The sequence below is a fragment of the Cylas formicarius genome, unplaced genomic scaffold (assembly GCF_029955315.1).
Source record: "Cylas formicarius isolate icCylForm1 unplaced genomic scaffold, icCylForm1.1 PGA_scaffold_5__7_contigs__length_24384050, whole genome shotgun sequence".
Taxonomy (NCBI): Eukaryota; Metazoa; Arthropoda; class Insecta; order Coleoptera; family Brentidae; genus Cylas; species Cylas formicarius.
In genome coordinates, this window is record NW_026844341.1 from 8,830,241 (window position 1) to 8,853,365 (window position 23,125).

The window sequence follows — 23,125 nt, forward strand, 5'->3', positions numbered from 1 at the left end:
TCACTAGCATCAATCAATTATTCTAGCAAAGAAAAATCCGAGAATCCACAGAAGTCTCTAAACTACCAAACAATCTTAATCTTTAATGCGTCAGAAGATTTCTAAATAGTATCTTTCTGTCCTCAAAGATAAGCTAGATACGTCGGAAAAGTGTTCAAGAAAGTGACGCCCTGTACATATTAGATTTCTGTAATCCTTGAAATTACCTTTCCAAATGACATAGTATGCACCGACAATTATCACTGTTGCACATAGCACGCACAAAACGCACCATATAATTTTCTTGTAAAATGTCTTGGTCTTTTTCCACCAGTGGTCATTGCTGGGTATCTCGGTTGGCAGAAGATCACTGTAATTAACGATTTTGTATCAGATTACTATCGTAATAAGACTGACTACTGATTTTATAAAGATTTCCTTCTTGGGAACATTCGAATTTTTGCAGGATGTCCTAAAATCCGAAAAACTAGTAAAGTATTCATTTTGGCCTTAGCAAATTGAATCGTGGACAACTTTAAAATAACACTTCATAAAAAAACATTTTTGTAGGGCATCGAATTCTCTTTAAAAATCGATATTGTTCTTTTTTGTAAATTTGCTAGTTAAAACATTTCAAATTTAAAATATCTTTGTTCCTGAAATTTAGTTAAGAAGTCATTTTACAAAAATTAAAAATATACAGAAAGTGTGTTTTTGAAAATAATACTGTCCGGCATATTTGTAGAGCGATGTCTCGCTAATGGTTGGCTTTTGAGCCAACGTTTATGCAGCAAACTGCCCTTTACTTCAAACAAAGAATCACCCCCTTAAGTTTCCCGCATTCGTTTGAACTTCTGTGTATGAAATGGTCCACGAAATACAAACACCCTGTATATCCATAACAATACAGTGTTTTAAAATTGGATCCAAACTATTTAAAAATTTTTTGGTATTTTTTTCTTGTCAATACATAATAAACGGACCGCTTTATGCATTTTGAGTTAGGAAAGTCAATTCAACAATTCAAGGTGTTTTCTAATTGAATGTCAATAATTAAGGGGACGATTTTTGGGTCCATTTTAAAAAGAAAACTTCATATGTACATATGTTCTAAACGTCTAAACTTTTCAGATACAGGGTGGTAAAGTTGTAAAGTAAAAAGTAAAATGATCGGAGATTGTAAGAATAATTTTTATTTTCAGTGGCGTACCAAAATAGAATTGCATACGCCAGCCACTGGCATATTTAAAAAGAATTATGGTTCACTAAATAATACATTTTAATACATAGTACAAGTGTGCCATATTTCATTAAAATTAACCCAAAAATCGAACCCAAATTATTGACATTCAATTACAAAACACTCTGTATATGCGTACCCATTTTTCATCGTCGCTGTAATTTTTAATTCCAACACAAAAGTAAATTTCAGTTCACTTGCACACCTAAAACACTTTTATACACTGAGACGGCAAAATATTCCAAACCTAATTGAGTGGACCGGTGAGTCACACGAAATAGAAAAATGCGCGGGAGGGCTTAGCAAAGGTCGAGACACCTAATTGAACGATTAAATGCAAAATGTCCCTCGAATTAACCTAATTTCTGTAAACGTTATTCGCGTCGTGGCGACGGAACGTAAGTGATAAAACAAGAAAATGCGGAACTTCCACTAGGAAGGGAATAGTTGTTTTTTTTTTTGAAAAATTTACTTTTTTATGTTTTTTAACCCTACGGTGCTCTAAGGAAACTAAATTATCTATCGAAAGTAGAGGTCACGGAGGTTAATCTATGAATTAATTAATTTTATTAGTTTTTCACTCTTCTCACTTAATACGTTCCTGGCGGTAAAAGGTACCACCTATAATCTACTTTTCGGTTACGCGCCTATAGAAGAAGGACCAAAGTATACGCTCTAAGAATTTAAGCCTAGCACGATTACAAAAAAGTGTATTATAGAAAGTCAAAAAATTAGTAATAAATTTATGGCAGGACTCGTAGATCTTATTTTAAAAGACATCACGCCAATTATGTGTAAATTAAATGGGGTTTATGATTTGCTGTTTCAATATGGCAGGTTGCACATTTTCCATTAATTAGTTTTAGATTCCGAAAATAATCGGTTTCTTCAAATGGATTTCAAAACATCACAAAAAAATCGATTATTCGTAGGGTAATGTACAGTTAATAAACAAGTATATTTATCTGGGATATTGTCATTTACGTACTGTCATGGAATATTATTTATTGGTCATATAGTTGGGTACTTAAGATTAATATTCCCTGGTTGTGTCACCCGTTCCTTGTCTTCGATTTCCATCTTTATATATTTTAGTTTAGATTATACATTTGATAAAGATACGGTGTTGTCGAAACAATTGTCATGTCATAATATATAATTTCGTGAAAATCTGAACTTTTAGTTCTTATTTATTTTGATAAATGGATTTTCATCAAGTAAAAGCCACCTCAGTTCAATTTTAGTTTGTGTACATGTTATTATTATTGTTATTGTTATCTTAGAAGTTTTATGTTGGTGTACTGACCAGTTATTTAGTGTGTGTACGTAATACATTTTTGGTGATTGTAGTATAATATAAATTAGTCAAGCAATGTTTCAGTGGCTAGTTGCTATAGCTCACTTACGTCTTCTTTCAATAATGATATTCACTTTTGTTTCGAACTAACAAATATTTCTGATGTTCATAAGGATATTCATAAAATTTATGCTGATGCTGAAACATTGTAGTCCATTCATCGATAAATATATCACTCATATAAAATAAAATGTCACTTTGAAAACCATTAACTTAACTAACTAAAAGTAACACCCGGTCCAATTTTAATGACATACTGCGCTTTCTAAAATATTTGAAAAAAGTCGAAAATCAAGTATAGTTTGTCTCATCGTGTTGACTTTCGACGGACCCTCCCTAATAAAATTTGAACGATGTTATTACCTATTGTAATTGGGTAAAGCCATTAACAAATAACTTAATGAGTGACAAAGCAGGGGTGCGCACGTCGGGGTCGGGGTCCTGATCACTATTGACCGGAACAAATAGTAGTCGGAAGGCGCCAGATCGGGAGAATATGGTGGATGTTGCAGTACGTCCCATTTAAGCTGTAAAAGTTTTTGGCGAGTGACCAAACTTGTGTGAGGTCTCGCATTATCCTGGTGGAACACTACACCCTTCCTGTTGATTAATTCGGGCCTATTCTCTTTAAGTGAATCATTCAATTTGTCCAGTTGATGACAATAGACTTCTGAATTAATCGTTGTATTGTCCGGCAAAAGCTCAAAAAAAAACGATTCCTTTGACATCCCACCAAACGGAGAGCATCACCTTTTTTTGGTGAATGTTGGCTTTTGACACGCTTTGAGCCGGTTCATCTTTTCTGCTCCATGACCTCTTGCGTTTAACATTGTTGTATACAACCCATTTTTCGTCCCCAGTAATAATCAGCTTCAAAAATGGATCATTTTCTTGACGTTTGAGGAGCGAATCACACACGTCAACGCGACGACACAAGTTTCGCTCCGTAAGGACATGGGGCACCCACACATCGAGCTTCGAGGTTAAGCCCATGCCTTTCAAATGGCCATAAACAGTCGAATTCGACAAATTTAATCTCTCACCTATCTCTCGTGTGGTTATTCGCCGATTTGCATCAACTAATGCCTTTATCGCATCTTTGTCAGCTTCGACCGGCCTTCCAGACCGTGGTGCATCTTCGACATCAAAATTGCCGGATCGAAATTTTGCAAACCAGTTCTGGCACTGGCGTACTGTTAACACGCCTTCTCCATACACATCCGTCATTTTTTTTCTCGCTTGGACAGCATTTTTACCTTTTCTGAAGTAAAAAAGTAAAATATGACGAAAATGCTGCTTATTGCTCTCCATATTTAAAAGGGCACCAACCAAAAACTACTGCGTAGAATTAATAGAACTTTTTCACACACAAGCCTTGCAATATCAGCTCTCAAGACATATAATGGTTATGCGGCTTAAGTGTGAAGTTGGTTTCGAAAAAACGTAATTAAGTCCTCTGACGGGAAAAAACGAAATGACTTTCCGAACAACCTTATATTTTACGTCTTTCTCCGTATCATTCCATGTTTAACCCCATAGAACATTAGTAGAATCAAGTAAAATCAACGATCAGAGCAGAAAATATTACTCATACTTTAAGTACCAGTGTTAAAAATTTGATAAAACATGTAATTAATAACATACCAATTGAGAGCTAGAATAATTCAGTAAAGCACATTATAAAATTTGAGGAGTCTTATATTTCTATAGAAAACATCATAAATCCTATTATAATTAATCTCAATGACGACTCTGATGGTGAAACAGAATGAGATTTGGACATTTAGAATAATAATATATTCCTAGCTACGAATTTATTATCTAAAATTAATATAATTGAATATTGAAAAAATAACTTATTAAGAAAACCTTTGAGAGTCCGACCCTAATATTCTGTCCTTTATTACCTACCAGAGCAGAGTTTTATTTCCGTCGGTAGGTAACTTCCATAATTGCTGCCAAAAACCAAAACTATGAAGACTGAGACAGACTATACTGCGAGTGCTCTTATAAATTTCACTATTTCTTTCAAAGGTTGCAGTGTACTTATGTTTTATTATGTTCTCCTTATTGTCCTTATGTTTTAAAAATGATACATTCTAAGTCAATTATCCATTTTTGCTTGGTGGACATATATTTTTCATAATAGAGGAGCGGGACAGCATCTTCGTTTGAGGCCTTTTGTTTTTGGCGTGCTTTCAGATAAGCTGTTGTGTCATTATATAGATTTTATATTAAAATTCCTGTTCCATGTTTTCTGAAAGCAGTGTTTTGAAATATGTTTCTTATTTGTCCAATGTTATTGTTGATATTATATCCTTCTCTTGGTTTTGCCTTAGTGGCTTCATTAATGTCCAGCTCTCCTTACTTTTTGTACCACCCAGGTACGTATGGTGTATGACTTTTGAACAGTTTCTTTTTTGTTCAGTTATTTCCCTCCACACTTAATTTTGCGAATTAAATTCAAACAGGCGATCGGGAATATTTTTGAGGAAAACTAAAACGCTCTAACTGTTTGATTCCGGCGCAATGCGCCGTGAAACGCGAGGCATAGGAGACGATTAACGAGAAATCCAGAAACCGTGGAGTAGGGAACGTCTGGCGAGCTCTATTTGCTAGCCATAATCATTGAGGCGATTTATGTCCATTAGGAAATGATTTGCCGTTCGCCGGAACGGAATACAATTATTGGTATTGTGGGGCAAGTGTGCGTAACGCTCCTGCCCAGTGGTGGTTCGATACGTACTATATTTAGCTAGATGCTCGACGATTTTTCTACATTGCCATTTCACTAAAACGTTGACTGATGTCAATTAATATATTTGTTTTTTAATGATTTCATGTCCGATGAGGCATGGCTATAGACGAACAACAAAGCAGAAAAACAAATCTGATATTATAGATTATTTACGGAACTAAATAAAGGAAATTATAAAATGAAGAGAAATCTAATGATTTATTGGGCGAATGAAGCTCAAGTATCTATAGAAGGAAAACTAACTGAAGAGAGAATCCTAAGTTCTATAACTGTAGAGGAAAAGTGTCGATGAAAAATATCGAAAAACGAGGTAGTACAAGCCATAAAGATACCGGCAGAATTTGAATAGAAGAAGATAACTGGCAGATCTTTTTATTTACATATATGGGGTGTTTCACGATTTGCGTCTGCCGGGTTGGCCAGCAAGATTGCCTGATCTCACCCCATTAGATTTTTTTTTCACACCGGTGCAGAGCAACGAATAGTTCCATCCCAGATAAAGAAGGCTAATATCATCAGTCCACTTTAACGGAATTAAAAATACTTAGAATACAATGGTGAACAATTCGAACATCTAATGCAAAAACTAGATTCATTTTTTCATTTTTTAATTTTAAGTAAAGTTCGCCAAACTGTATACCGCTTTTACAACCTTTTATGGTTTTGACCTCGGAATGACTTCAAGACCCACCTGTTGTAAAGCGAAAGAGACCATTCTTTTCAGCACGTGTACCACAAGCCAGGGTAGTATTTAATATATTAACCGTCAATAATTTTGTCGTGAGGACTGTTGTATTTTAAGAGTAGGGAATTTTTCTATGATTAAACTGTTATATTAATTCATATTAGTGTGCTTTTTATAAATCTTCCTAAAACAGTCCCTACTCGAGGTAGCTCGATTTCAAGTTGAATTTCCCCATTAGATAGGTTGATCTCCTATATTAAAAACGCATTATAAGCCTTAAACTGATTTGCAATTGAAGGGTTTGACATAATGACTCTAAAATATTTTTTAGGAAATCAATATAAAATCTTATGTAGATAATTGACTTATAATGGATGTTTTCCCAGTTTGCTATGGGTTGATTTGTGTGGGTTGATGAAATCGGAATATGCTCTCAGTTTTATGAAACAGAATTTTCTTACCCGTCGAAGCTTTGGTGTTATATCTATTCTGTCTTGCGTTTGTAATTAGTAATTACCAGCTTACTGTTATACAATTGTTTTTGAAGAATTATTGTGTCTTTTTTATTGGGGTACCATATAGATTATATTAGAAATTATTTCTTACCAGATACCATTATTGAGTTTTGTTAGTCAAAAGAAGTGGTCGTCGATGAGGTAATAATCGTTGATCAAATTCAAATGGATCAAAGACTCGGCCACATTTGCAGGTTGCTTCCAAAATTATAATTTTAAATGTGTTTCTGTTTCTGAAACCGACATCTGGGGAAAGTGGTACCACAAAATTAACGTCTGAGATGACTAAAACAGCGTATGACACACTACATGACATAGCTGTGAATGAGACCTATGCGAACTATATCTATTATTCCGTTGGTGATGTTTTTCTTAAAATGATAAATATTTTCTAAATTCTGGTTGTATGGTCAATACATATGCGAATTCTACCAAAAATAATTCATAGGCGTCTAACGGCACTTTTACGAATTGCGTAAAATAATTTTTGATTCACTCAGAATCTTTTAAATATCCTGCACTATGAGAAACTAATCAATATTACCCAAGTACCTAGTACAATAGACGAAAAGCGTAAATATTTGATTTATAATTAGTAATAATATTTAATTCCATCCAATCGCTGTCTATGGTCCACGTCACACTGAGAATACATTTTTGGTGGCACAGGCAATGCATTTCAAATGGTCAACACAATGGCTAGGTAATATCACTTAAAATACACATAAATAAACGTATTAACTGCATTACTCATACAGAAATAAGAATAAGATGTTTGGAATTTGCTATTTAAATGTTTAAACTGAAATCAGCAAGTCGTTCAAAATGTGAAATTTTTCTTTTATTTTAGGTTCGGTTTCTAATCATTAACGTGGCATTTAAGAAATTCAACCAAGTGTTGTAATTGAAGTGAAGTAATTATGTTGAACATGTCATAGAAAAAAAAGAAAAGGAAATGTGGTCCGCTGATAATCTCCAAGACAACATGGATGAACTTATTGTTAGCGTAAATTTTGCAGACAGTTCTGATGTACATAAAAAACAGGTTTATTAAAAATGTAGAGATAAAATTTGACTCCACGCTGTATTCTCAGTGTTACTTGGGAGCATAGCCCGTACATAGCGCACCCTGCATGATAAACGAAAGCGGTAAATGCAAAAATTGTAGCTCCAGAGGCGGCCTAACCAACCATTTATTCCGAAATGTGTTAATTTTCAATTTTTTGCCCATAACTCTTTGTACCTTTGACTAAACTATTTTTTCCCTGCATTTTACGCGTCCTCTGGTTCTAGCAGCTTATTTACTTAAATAACTTCAAAACAGAGAAAGCTAAAAATCTGAAATTTTCATAGTTTGCTTTAACTATATAATTATTAAAAAAAACATGCACCAAGCGAATGTTGCAAACAAGCCACTCTGTAGTCCCTCATTATCATTAGTCCCGCATTTCATTTAAGTCTCTCGAAAAAAGCAGGTATATGAGCTTTGCTATGTGGACAATAAATTAGAAAACTAAACCAAAACAGTGTTTTTATTACTCACCTTTTAGCGCTGATGAGTTTTGATTAGTCTTGCAATAGCTATTTATTTAAAACAAAAGATAGTCTTTGGACCTTTTGGTTTTTTATCAACATTTAAAGAATCAATAAATTAAAATATCGGTTGACTTAAATATTATTTTTATTAGTGCAAGAACAAAAACCCAAATAAAAAATATAAATTAAATAACAAAGTCTTAAACAATAGTTAAATCCTTTTATTTTTGAAAGACACACCTTGTTTAGTGGATTTTTTGTGTTTTCCATGTCTGGATTATCCCTTTTTGTTGACCAGTAGTAATCCTTGATATCTGAGTTCCATTTCTTTTACATCTTGGTATAAACTCTCATCGTTCTCTTTACTCACGGCACTAAGATTGTCGGGAAAGTACTCTAGATGTGATTGTAAAAAGGGTAGTTTTACACTCATATTGAATCCCATTTTCTGAAATTTGTCTAACTTGTCTTTGTAATTTCAATTTCAGATTCGATCATGGTATTCACAAAGTCTTGTTCTTCTATTAATGTCCTTATTTGAGTGCCTACAAAAATTCCTTTCTTTAATTTTGGGTTTGCGTTGCGAAGCATTAACGTACTGCTTCAAGACTATCATAAAGAATTTTTTTGATCCGGTAGTTAAATTAACCCTATCTGTTGCACTTGCACAAAAAACAGGGACACTTTGCGTGTCCTGACTGCTGACCTAGGAGAAGTCCCACAAATCATCGAACTATAGTCCTTGTATTTGATTTTCTCAAGCAGTAGTTCCAGCTTTCGTGGCATTCTTTCCTTTGTACAGAATGAGTAACAAATACAGAAGAGCTTTAAGTCTTCTCTCACTTGGATGAGCTTCTAGTTCTCAGAATTGCAGTTTCTGCCAAGTTTTCTTATTAGATTATGAATATTATTGCAACGAGCAAGTGAACCACTCTGTTTAGAATCGCCTACAAATTCTGTCTCGTTTTTCTTGAAATATGAGATTTTAGCGTCTTGTGCCAGTAAAGTTTTATTTAGAAGCCTAGATGCTAAAATTTTGGAAATATCCTTAGGTAAATCTAAGTTTCTCACTAAATCATTAAGTTCTGATTGTGTGTGGTTGCTGAGAAGTATTCCGTATACCACCAACATCTCTAAGGGTATTTTCATTTCAGGTTCAGAAAAACTGGTGGTATTTTCTTCTAAATTTGCTAGATGCTTCAGATATTGGAACATTTAGCTCATGTAAGGTTCAAGTAAACAGTGGTTTCCAATTTTTTTATTATTATATCAACGAAAATGTCACATTCAGAAATAATAGTCATCATGGTGATTTGTTGTCTCTTTCCATATCATGGGTATTCTAAATGGTAGGGATCGCCTTGTTCCTTTATTCCATTGTCTTATACCTTCTTCAAATACCTTACAAACAATAGGTTTGCCTTGATCACCAATTTTTGCTTTTACAAGAGTGGTATTGTTTTTTAAACAAGGGCGTAATTTGACGTCTAAATTTCTTGTCCACAATAAATATCAATAAATCAATAAATATGACAACGAAAATTAAATCGAAAATGTTGAAACAAAAAAAAAACATTTTTTTCTATTATCACAAAATCTTTGTTGACCTGTGTAATTACCTCGCTCGGACTATTTTGTAGAGTAGCTTCCAGATGATATATTTAGTTCCTTGCGTCCGTCGGAAAATATACCAATTAAGCTAAGGCCTTGTGGGATCTATAATAAGCCATGCGCAGAAAATCGAATCCCCATTCCGACTTCGGGTGCGGGCAGCCACAAAATCCTTTAGCGTCATACGATGGACTTTACGGCCCGTACGTGCAACCGCAACGACCTCTATCGATTCGCGCTTCACACGTTAACGGTCACGGATACTGTTTCGATATCTGCACTCAAAGTGATGTTATTATCTACAGCCTCTAACGAATTGAGAACTTTCTTATAATCAAATTGAATTCTTGCCCGCGAAATCTAAAAATCGTTTATAACATAAACGTAAACGCTTTTATATATTATTTTGTTGTGGCCATAATAATAAGTTCTTAAACTAATTACCTGTTGCCTTCTTATTCCCTCTATCCTGTCCCTTTTACCTGGCCTTAGGTTTCCCTCTGACATAACCTTTTTTATGCCACCGAGCCATGTTGTTTTTGATTTTTGTCTTTTCCTCTTTTCTGGTGGTCACCTCATCAGTAATTATTGTGTTAACTTACATCATCTCTCTGATGCAGTGCTTCGTTACCATCTCCACCTTTAACGACTGACTTTTCTTTTTTCAGAACACGCAAAGCTGTTCGTTGGCCAACATCATCATTTTAAGCTACTTCAATTTCATTCACTGTGGATCTTGTAATTGGGCTTTCTGGATATTTCGCGTCAACCAAATTGCAAACTACTTCTTGAGTTCTCGTCTTGTCTCCATGTACAACAAAAATTAAAATTTTAATAATCTAAGTACCTGGGAAAAGGATAGCAACGAATAGATTTACTAAGATCGGTAAGTGTGGAAGTATGGACTTCCAGTCTCACAAGCTGGTTAATTACTAACTAGTTATTGCAAATGACAAAGAAGACTTGGTAGCTGATGGAAGTGAACGTGTCAAAAAATAAATATGTGTGTCTCGGAGGACAAAAGGAGACTTAGTGCTGGATGAGCACGAGAAAATAGACTATTTATTTGGACCAAAAAATTGACAGTAAAGCGAGGCTTCATTCTGTAGTGGAACGACATTACTAGGTGCTGAAAACAATTAATATATAGCGCCTGTTCGGATCTGAAGTCTGAAAATTAAATCAGAATCAATAAAGGAAACTAGTAGCGTGAGAGATGGACTTCTAGAAGAGATCAGCACGAATTAGATCATGAAAGGACTACAAGAATTTAGGAAATCATGAATGTAAAAGAGGATATTGCTGAAACAAATCAACAAAAATATGGTATTGTCTCGTGGGAAGAATTCCACCAGAGAGAATTCCAAAAATGGTAATGAGAGCGACCTAAGAGTTCGTGGACGAAAGAAGCAAAAAAAAAATTGAAAGATACAAACTGGTGACTGGAACAACAGAGATGTCTGGAGAATGGAAACACAAGGGAGTAAAATTACGCCATGACAAAATTCTCAGAGTTTCATTTAGATGTTGCATGTCCATTTTATTTACTTACTAAAATGTAATTGTAACAATTAAAGAACTTTAGTGGTACCAGTTCACTTCAAAATTAAATTTCTGTAAGTGGTATATTGCATGCTACATGCTTTATTGAAAAAAAATGTGTTTCATTTAAAAAAATTAACTTGGCATTGACATCTACTTTTTGGCTCACCCTGTATATTTGCTGATCACTGCAAGAAATGTGCAAGAAAATATTATGATGGATGCGCGTGAGCATTTTTCTTGAAATCCAATACTTGATCTTTTAGTGAATTTGCTCCATATTGCCCCACTTCAAGTGTGCCTTCCAGATTTTACTGTTTCATCGTACATTTAGTCTTTGGTTTGAGCTACCACTTGATCGTCTGCAAAATGGACGATGTATAGTCTTCCTTCATCGTTAAGTATTCTTATTTCACAGCACAACCTTCTTAAATTTCCATCATCTGTGTCGTAGCTATTTGGATGCTGTGAAGTTTTCTACGTAGCTAGTTTGATGTCGCTATATCGTAGAGCTGTTGAATTGCTAGTGTGGGTGTAATGTTAATAGTAAAATTCCCTAGGGCTTGCAAGGGCCCCTGGACTGGAAGTGTATAAAAAGGCTCTGCAAGAACTACGAAAAGTAAATGGACTTACTGTTTAGTGTAACTCTCTTTTCATTTAGTCGAATCAAGGCAAATATGTGGTCAATTATCTAAAATTAAAAACTTTCTAATCAGAATCACATTTGTGGGTTTGCGGTTTAATGTTTTTGCTTAAAATTCTTCCAATCTGGTTTATCTTGCCCCGTGTCAAACACCCCCACAACCAAAGGGTAGTTTATAACACTTGTCGTATAGTATATTGTGTTGTGTTAAACGTAATTTACTACCTCAAATTGTCTCAGACTTCATCGTTGTTATTGGGTAAAGCCATATTCTTACTTGAGTAACAGGGCAGAGGTGGGTCAAGTATATTTCTTTCATTTTTTGATATGTTCCTTGAGTGTTAACCATTTTTTTATGACAGTATTGATCATTTTTACTCTGCCTTTTGAAAAAGTTAGTTTACGAGAATATAACAATATCGAATGATGCAAAACAAATGAAAACTTTAATCACCAGAGGATTTATTCAACAAAAAGCTTTAAAAGAAAAGAATTATTAATAGTGGAAAATTGAAGAAAAGGAATAAACGTAGTGATTTTCAAACAATAGTGATCAGAACCTAATAAGAAGGAAAATATATTGTCTTTATCGGGAATTCATACTCTGCTAATGAAAAAATATGGCTGGGTTAAAAAGTACGACAAAAAAAAATAAATTCTCGAATGTGTTAAACTATCCCCAACAATGATAAAAACACATAACCAAGAAAACGTATCCAGAACTAAACTAAACTGTACCTGATCATGACAAACCAAACGCTAATAAATTTAATACAATTACATTCCAAAACAAGCTTGTTATTACAACATAATTTTATCACTCCTTCCCTAGCTTATTAAACTAAGTCTTCTGTTTCTGTTCTGTTCTGTTCGATACACACAACACTGTAACCAAACGATGGGTTAATTCCACTCAAAACTGTCAGACGAAAGCACCCTCAAATGAAGGAAAACGCATCACCATAACACAAACTGCTTGCTGTTGTCTGCAAAGAATACTAAGGATTCCATCTTGGATTAGCATAACGATACAAGTGTCGAACTTTTTGAAAATTGGTTTCAAAACAATCTTTCAAAAAATATCCCCAATAACAGTGTTATTGTCATGGATAACGTAAGGTATCACAGAAGTTTGCCAAAGCACCAGTCTTATCAAGTTCGAAAATTGAAATCCATGAATTTTTGTTAGAAAAAAATATTTATTTTGAACTTTTAAAAGTCCTAAATTCATATACAAGTAAAACAAAAAAATATATATATAAATAACAGTGTTACTGTCATGAATAACGCAAGCTACCACAACCGTCTGTTACGCAAAGCACCAACCTCATAAAGTGCAAAAACTGAAATCCGAAAATAATTGGGGGAAAATGATATTTATTTTAAATTCAGTTACAAAAAGGTTCAACTTTTGAAAGTCCTAAATTCATATGCAATTCGAAAACAGTATGTATTCAATAAGTTGGCTGAACAGGCTTTGCATAGTGTTTTATGCCTTCCCCCATACAGCATTTGTGGATCCAAATAAAATCAAAGGTCATAGAAGAAAATGTTTCTCTTACTTTAAGTCCCATTGTTATAAATTTGATAAAAAATGTAATTAATACCATCCCAATTGCTCTGATAGCGAAACAGAATTAGACTTAGACATTTAAAATAATAATGTAAATATGTATTCCTAGCTATGAATTTGTTATATATATATATATATATATATATATATATATATATATATATATATATATATATATATATATATATATATATATATATATATATATATATATATATATATATATATATTTAATGTCATTGTTTTTTATTTATAAGAAGATTATGCCAACATAAACAAACAGAAAAAATTATTATTACCGAAACCTTTAAGAGTCCGTCCCTAATGTTCTGTCCTTTAATACCTACCGGACCAGAGTTTTATTGCTGTCGGCGGGCAACTTCCATAATTGCGGCCATAAGCCCACACGATAAACACACAGAGACGGACTATACTAATATCTACCGATAACCTACCCATAACGCCCAACACGTAACTAAAGTAGTGAAACACTCGATTTGGTCTGCAACATTGTTTAATGAACCTGACGTGGGGCTTAAATTATTTGCATAAAAAATATAATCTTTTAAAAAAGCAATAAGCCATAAAACTCTACCGCTTGTCAAATAGATTGATTTTTAAAAAGCCGTGGACTTTTCCAACATTGTGATTTATTAAAATGATGTGGCAAAGGGTTATAAAGTTGAACGTTAATAAGTAAATCGTTTTTATATATTTAGCTATGGTTAATTAATTAACACTAAATCATTAAGTTCTGATTGTGTGTGGTTGCTGAGAAGTATTCCGTATACCACCAACATCTCTAAGGGTATTTTCATTTCAGGTTCAGAAAAACTGGTGGTATTTTCTTCTAAATTTGCTAGATGCTTCAGATATTGGAACATTTAGCTCATGTAAGGTTCAAGTAAACAGTGGTTTCCAATTTTTTTATTATTATATCAACGAAAATGTCACATTCAGAAATAATAGTCATCATGGTGATTTGTTGTCTCTTTCCATATCATGGGTATTCTAAATGGTAGGGATCGCCTTGTTCCTTTATTCCATTGTCTTATACCTTCTTCAAATACCTTACAAACAATAGGTTTGCCTTGATCACCAATTTTTGCTTTTACAAGAGTGGTATTGTTTTTTAAACAAGGGCGTAATTTGACGTCTAAATTTCTTGTCCACAATAAATATCAATAAATCAATAAATATGACAACGAAAATTAAATCGAAAATGTTGAAACAAAAAAAAAAACATTTTTTTCTATTATCACAAAATCTTTGTTGACCTGTGTAATTACCTCGCTCGGACTATTTTGTAGAGTAGCTTCCAGATGATATATTTAGTTCCTTGCGTCCGTCGGAAAATATACCAATTAAGCTAAGGCCTTGTGGGATCTATAATAAGCCATGCGCAGAAAATCGAATCCCCATTCCGACTTCGGGTGCGGGCAGCCACAAAATCCTTTAGCGTCATACGATGGACTTTACGGCCCGTACGTGCAACCGCAACGACCTCTATCGATTCGCGCTTCACACGTTAACGGTCACGGATACTGTTTCGATATCTGCACTCAAAGTGATGTTATTATCTACAGCCTCTAACGAATTGAGAACTTTCTTATAATCAAATTGAATTCTTGCCCGCGAAATCTAAAAATCGTTTATAACATAAACGTAAACGCTTTTATATATTATTTTGTTGTGGCCATAATAATAAGTTCTTAAACTAATTACCTGTTGCCTTCTTATTCCCTCTATCCTGTCCCTTTTACCTGGCCTTAGGTTTCCCTCTGACATAACCTTTTTTATGCCACCGAGCCATGTTGTTTTTGATTTTTGTCTTTTCCTCTTTTCTGGTGGTCACCTCATCAGTAATTATTGTGTTAACTTACATCATCTCTCTGATGCAGTGCTTCGTTACCATCTCCACCTTTAACGACTGACTTTTCTTTTTTCAGAACACGCAAAGCTGTTCGTTGGCCAACATCATCATTTTAAGCTACTTCAATTTCATTCACTGTGGATCTTGTAATTGGGCTTTCTGGATATTTCGCGTCAACCAAATTGCAAACTACTTCTTGAGTTCTCGTCTTGTCTCCATGTACAACAAAAATTAAAATTTTAATAATCTAAGTACCTGGGAAAAGGATAGCAACGAATAGATTTACTAAGATCGGTAAGTGTGGAAGTATGGACTTCCAGTCTCACAAGCTGGTTAATTACTAACTAGTTATTGCAAATGACAAAGAAGACTTGGTAGCTGATGGAAGTGAACGTGTCAAAAAATAAATATGTGTGTCTCGGAGGACAAAAGGAGACTTAGTGCTGGATGAGCACGAGAAAATAGACTATTTATTTGGACCAAAAAATTGACAGTAAAGCGAGGCTTCATTCTGTAGTGGAACGACATTACTAGGTGCTGAAAACAATTAATATATAGCGCCTGTTCGGATCTGAAGTCTGAAAATTAAATCAGAATCAATAAAGGAAACTAGTAGCGTGAGAGATGGACTTCTAGAAGAGATCAGCACGAATTAGATCATGAAAGGACTACAAGAATTTAGGAAATCATGAATGTAAAAGAGGATATTGCTGAAACAAATCAACAAAAATATGGTATTGTCTCGTGGGAAGAATTCCACCAGAGAGAATTCCAAAAATGGTAATGAGAGCGACCTAAGAGTTCGTGGACGAAAGAAGCAAAAAAAAAATTGAAAGATACAAACTGGTGACTGGAACAACAGAGATGTCTGGAGAATGGAAACACAAGGGAGTAAAATTACGCCATGACAAAATTCTCAGAGTTTCATTTAGATGTTGCATGTCCATTTTATTTACTTACTAAAATGTAATTGTAACAATTAAAGAACTTTAGTGGTACCAGTTCACTTCAAAATTAAATTTCTGTAAGTGGTATATTGCATGCTACATGCTTTATTGAAAAAAAATGTGTTTCATTTAAAAAAATTAACTTGGCATTGACATCTACTTTTTGGCTCACCCTGTATATTTGCTGATCACTGCAAGAAATGTGCAAGAAAATATTATGATGGATGCGCGTGAGCATTTTTCTTGAAATCCAATACTTGATCTTTTAGTGAATTTGCTCCATATTGCCCCACTTCAAGTGTGCCTTCCAGATTTTACTGTTTCATCGTACATTTAGTCTTTGGTTTGAGCTACCACTTGATCGTCTGCAAAATGGACGATGTATAGTCTTCCTTCATCGTTAAGTATTCTTATTTCACAGCACAACCTTCTTAAATTTCCATCATCTGTGTCGTAGCTATTTGGATGCTGTGAAGTTTTCTACGTAGCTAGTTTGATGTCGCTATATCGTAGAGCTGTTGAATTGCTAGTGTGGGTGTAATGTTAATAGTAAAATTCCCTAGGGCTTGCAAGGGCCCCTGGACTGGAAGTGTATAAAAAGGCTCTGCAAGAACTACGAAAAGTAAATGGACTTACTGTTTAGTGTAACTCTCTTTTCATTTAGTCGAATCAAGGCAAATATGTGGTCAATTATCTAAAATTAAAAACTTTCTAATCAGAATCACATTTGTGGGTTTGCGGTTTAATGTTTTTGCTTAAAATTCTTCCAATCTGGTTTATCTTGCCCCGTGTCAAACACCCCCACAACCAAAGGGTAGTTTATAACACTTGTCGTATAGTATATTGTGTTGTGTTAAACGTAATTTACTACCTCAAATTGTCTCAGACTTCATCGTTGTTATTGGGTAAAGCCATATTCTTACTTGAGTAACAGGGCAGAGGTGGGTCAAGTATATTTCTTTCATTTTTTGATATGTTCCTTGAGTGTTAACCATTTTTTTATGACAGTATTGATCATTTTTACTCTGCCTTTTGAAAAAGTTAGTTTACGAGAATATAACAATATCGAATGATGCAAAACAAATGAAAACTTTAATCACCAGAGGATTTATTCAACAAAAAGCTTTAAAAGAAAAGAATTATTAATAGTGGAAAATTGAAGAAAAGGAATAAACGTAGTGATTTTCAAACAATAGTGATCAGAACCTAATAAGAAGGAAAATATATTGTCTTTATCGGGAATTCATACTCTGCTAATGAAAAAATATGGCTGGGTTAAAAAGTACGACAAAAAAAAATAAATTCTCGAATGTGTTAAACTATCCCCAACAATGATAAAAACACATAACCAAGAAAACGTATCCAGAACTAAACTAAACTGTACCTGATCATGACAAACCAAACGCTAATAAATTTAATACAATTACATTCCAAAACAAGCTTGTTATTACAACATAATTTTATCACTCCTTCCCTAGCTTATTAAACTAAGTCTTCTGTTTCATTTTCATTTTAGTTTTCATTCAATTTGTTACCGTTCGATTTTTCATTACAGTTTGTATTGATTTTCCCATATTTAATTACATGTATAATTCAGGTAGGTATTCGTTATTTTTCATTAACACTTTTTACTTTCCATAATTATATAAGACCTATAAGTCTAATTCTCACCGACAAGAAGTATTTCTTTCGTGTTATTTTAGTCTATTTATCAAATAATCGTAATTATTTTACTCCCACTTCTACTAAATAATCTTTTGTTTTATTTATTTATTTTTTTTTTAACGTTTATTTTTTTGGTTATGTATTTACGGGAATTAGTATGAATAGCGTTATACTGTAGTCGTGGTATTGTGTCTGATATTGATTGATAAATAAACTTATTATTATTATTATTATTATTATTATTTATTATCAATGCGAAGTTGTTCCTACCCTGGGTAAATTGAAAAAGAAGCTAGAAGAAAATGAACCCAATATAAATATAAGCCGTGCCACCCTCCATAGAGTTGTTTGTAAAATGGAACTTTAGTACCGGAAAATAGACCAAAGGCAAGTAGTAGCGGAATCACACAGATTACGCAGATGAAGATTAAATTACCTTCAAGGAATTAAAAGATATAGATTAGACAACAGACCCATAATCAACCTTGATGAAACGTGGTTCGATACACACAACACTGTAACCAAACGATGGGTTAATTCCACTCAAAACTGTCAGACGAAAGCACCCTCAAATGAAGGAAAACGCATCACCATAACACAAACTGCTTGCTGTTGTCTGCAAAGAATACTAAGGATTCCATCTTGGATTAGCATAACGATACAAGTGTCGAACTTTTTGAAAATTGGTTTCAAAACAATCTTTCAAAAAATATCCCCAATAACAGTGTTATTGTCATGGATAACGTAAGGTATCACAGAAGTTTGCCAAAGCACCAGTCTTATCAAGTTCGAAAATTGAAATCCATGAATTTTTGTTAGAAAAAAATATTTATTTTGAACTTTTAAAAGTCCTAAATTCATATACAAGTAAAACAAAAAAATATATATATAAATAACAGTGTTACTGTCATGAATAACGCAAGCTACCACAACCGTCTGTTACGCAAAGCACCAACCTCATAAAGTGCAAAAACTGAAATCCGAAAATAATTGGGGGAAAATGATATTTATTTTAAATTCAGTTACAAAAAGGTTCAACTTTTGAAAGTCCTAAATTCATATGCAATTCGAAAACAGTATGTATTCAATAAGTTGGCTGAACAGGCTTTGCATAGTGTTTTATGCCTTCCCCCATACAGCATTTGTGGATCCAAATAAAATCAAAGGTCATAGAAGAAAATGTTTCTCTTACTTTAAGTCCCATTGTTATAAATTTGATAAAAAATGTAATTAATACCATCCCAATTGCTCTGATAGCGAAACAGAATTAGACTTAGACATTTAAAATAATAATGTAAATATGTATTCCTAGCTATGAATTTGTTATATATATATATATATATATATATATATATATATATATATATATATATATATATATATATATATATATATATATATATATATATTTAATGTCATTGTTTTTTATTTATAAGAAGATTATGCCAACATAAACAAACAGAAAAAAATATTATTACCGAAACCTTTAAGAGTCCGTCCCTAATGTTCTGTCCTTTAATACCTACCGGACCAGAGTTTTATTGCTGTCGGCGGGCAACTTCCATAATTGCGGCCATAAGCCCACACGATAAACACACAGAGACGGACTATACTAATATCTACCGATAACCTACCCATAACGCCCAACACGTAACTAAAGTAGTGAAACACTCGATTTGGTCTGCAACATTGTTTAATGAACCTGACGTGGGGCTTAAATTATTTGCATAAAAAATATAATCTTTTAAAAAAGCAATAAGCCATAAAACTCTACCGCTTGTCAAATAGATTGATTTTTAAAAAGCCGTGGACTTTTCCAACATTGTGATTTATTAAAATGATGTGGCAAAGGGTTATAAAGTTGAACGTTAATAAGTAAATCGTTTTTATATATTTAGCTATGGTTAATTAATTTTTAAGGGATCTCCATTATGTATATCAGAGTTCAGCTTAAATTTATTGTGAAGACTTTCCAAATACGACGAAGAGCCTTTTTGCAAACTATATGCGAAATATTTCATATAATTACCTATTCGGTCAACTATTGAAGGTCACTAATAATAGATAAGTTTAAACTATTTAAAACGGTAAGAAATTCAGGGGTTTTAACAAGCGTCAGAGGGCGATATGAAAATGTTTCTTCAGGAATCGAAATCTCGATAATTAGAAACGAACGATTTCTCTCAAAGATATTTATTTGCAAATGTTTTTCCGCATTTTACTACGGGTAACGACTTGAAAAATGCGTAGCGTTGGGTTAGATAGAAATTATTTCTGTAAAAAAAGTAACAATACTAAATATTTCTAAATGGAAAGGAAGGTATAATAAATAACCTTTTTATGTGGTAAATTAGGGATAATCAGACAAATAACAACCCGTACAGTATAAAAACTTCCCCATTTTTCTTTTGTTTTAAACTACTTTTTTTATGTTAGGTTGGCCTACAGATATTAATGCAGTTTTGGTTAGTTTTGGTAAGTTCTAATTTTAAATAATAAATAATATTTTTGTATGGTAAATTACGGATAACTAAACAACTAACAACAACCCGTAAAGTGGAACAACTTCCCTTTTTTTGTTTTAAACTATTTTATTTTTATCTTAGATTAGCATAGAGATATTTTGTTTTGTTTGACTACCTACTGACGTGAATAAAGTCATATTATGGCACATCATATTATCCCAGAGAGCCTCGCAATTATCGAAAATTATTTCGAATAATGTTCGAACCCATCTCCCTACTTTTCATGTGTGTGTGTCTCTGCTTTGAAGTAGCGCTTACTACAGACATCGTTAATGTACGAAAATTTCGCAGAAATTGACGTTTTCTTTAAATAGATTCCATGAAAAAACGATTATCCTGTTGCGATAAATTTTCACCATAAACTTGCAGCTGTTAAAAATTCGAACTTCGCGTTTATGTTGCAGGTTTTCGATGTTCTTTGATATTCAAAGCGGAGATTCCTTTTTCGCAGGGATACACCCAAACGAAACATTATTCAAATTGCGGCCCACAAAAGTTTGTTGATCCAACTTTACTAATAATAATTCGTATTTGCAAATGGCGACGCAGTTATGCGTTAGGGTGAAGACGTTACGGATATTGGATAGGAAGCTTGCTCGTGAACAACCTCCTTCTACTAAAAGCGTACATTATGATAGAGCAATGCTTGCTAGGAATATGTTTAAGATTCAGAAATATATCAATGACAGGGCAGGTAACAACTGATGTGGTATTATAAAGAGCTAATGCTGAGGAATGGCTATTGGATACACTCAAACATCGTGAAGTCTTCTATCTAGGACACATAGTACGTGGATCCACACTTATAGAGAGCAAAAGAAGCAGAGACAGAAAACATTTCTCTCTTCGCAATAAAAGGGATTGGTTTAGAAGTGCAGAATATGGCAAATGTAAAATGAATATCCAAATATAGTCGGTATACCTAAACACCGACTGCTTCATACATCAAATAGTCCTGTCGTTTTGACGGTAAAAATGTATAACAAATGGCCTGGAGAACTGAAACAAATAGTAGTTAAAAAACAAATTGCTGTTCCTCGCCTATTACGATAGTAAGGATATTTTTTCTTCTGATATCTTTTACTACGTATTCGTTGTTTGTTATTGTCTGTATATTTGTTATTTGTGTAATAATATTTATTATTATTATTATTATTATTAATTGATTAACCAACTAATCAAATATAATTTTATATTATTTATATTAATATTATACTGACAATATCCAACACTTCTAAGTCAAGTCTTACGGAAATAAAGCTATCTTTATCTTTATAATGGTAATAATTAGTAAAGGTTCTCTGGATCTATCAAATAGATATTTAAGGCGCAACAACATCTGTTGACGTATAAGTAGAAGGCATGCCATCACAAATAGTTACAATGAAGACCACTAACTTTGTTATCATCACTGAAAAAGTTGTTAGACAGATAGATAGATAGATAGATTTATTTAGCCATTTTTTACATAAAAAGTCTTTACAACAAATGGCGCGTCAGAAGTGCAAAAGAAAAAAGAAAAATTTACCCCGACAGCTTGTGGTTGTGAATAAATAAAGCGTATAAACAGAGTCTTAAGATGGAAAAATAGAAAAATTCCATGCCACTATAAAAGTACAATACATAAATTATAAAATGTAAAAACGATGGAATCTAAAATTTAACAAAAAACGTAAATATAGATAGGTAGATAATAAAACATATGTTTATCTAAAATTCGTGTTTGGCCGAAAGGGTGTATTCTGTAATTGAGTAAAAAGCATGCTCCAGAAGAAACAGTCTAACTTTTCTGGAGAATTTAGACTGTGATAAGTCTCTGATATCTTGAGGAAGAACCTTGTAAAAGTAGGTGCAAGGCTTATGTCTGGTGTTGTTTGCATGTCAGTTAGAATGTCTTTCAAAAGCATGAATATTTTCATGGACGTGGGTCAGTGCACGGTAAGTGAACAGACTAAGAAGTGTCATGATTTTTAGCTTCTTGAAGGTAGGGCGACAATGTGCCAGAGGTGTTGATCCGTGAATTGTGCATACAGCTTTCTTTTGCATTCGGAAATCGTTGGCTGCATGGACAGGCCCCAGTTTAGGGCTGCGAACGAAAGCAAAGAGTAAAATAATCCAAAATAAGCGATCCTCCGCATGATCGTTGGGGCGAAGGATTTAAGATGCCCCAGCAGGTAAAGTCTAGTGGACAATCTGTTAAAAAGGAGTTCGATATGTGATTTCCATGTCAACGATCTATCCTGTGTGACTCCCAATAGATTAATTGGGACTTGACTCAGATGACTGACTCTACTGCCTGAGAAGAACAAGATTATTGCAGTTGAACCAAGTCTCCGCGACTTCCTCTGCGCGGACACACTCTTCCGCCAGATGAATGTGATTCTTTCCTCTTATAAGGAGGGAAGTATCGTCTGCGTAGAGCGTAACATGACGGGGGATGTTTAAGTGGAGGTCATTAATGTATATACCGAAAAGTAGGCGGCCTAGGAGAGAGTCTTGCGGAACACCATACCTAACGGGAAGTTCGTTGCTCCTGGTTCCGTTGATTTCGACCAACTGAGATCTATTGTTCAGGTAAGACTTAAGCAATTCGAGCGGAGTGACCCTTACACCATACCACTCCAACTTCCTATACAATATATTGTGATCAATACAGTCAAAAGCCTTAGTCAAGTC

The 23,125-nt window shown here is 33.7% G+C and overlaps 1 protein-coding gene across 1 annotated transcript in view; it reads right to left on the bottom strand.

The window, feature by feature from the left end:
- The window catches only part of LOC132702425 (neprilysin-2-like), a 30,098-nt gene extending 28,632 nt beyond the window's left edge, over positions 1 to 1,466 (bottom strand). Inside the window, exons 1-2 of the mRNA XM_060671018.1 lie at positions 1,359 to 1,466; positions 207 to 349 (exon numbers count right to left, since the gene is read on the bottom strand). Of these exons, the coding sequence (XP_060527001.1) occupies positions 207 to 349; positions 1,359 to 1,369 (154 nt within the window). The 5' untranslated portion in view covers positions 1,370 to 1,466. The remainder of the gene's footprint in view (positions 1 to 206; positions 350 to 1,358) is intronic.
- Between the last annotated feature and the right edge of the window lie 21,659 nt (positions 1,467 to 23,125).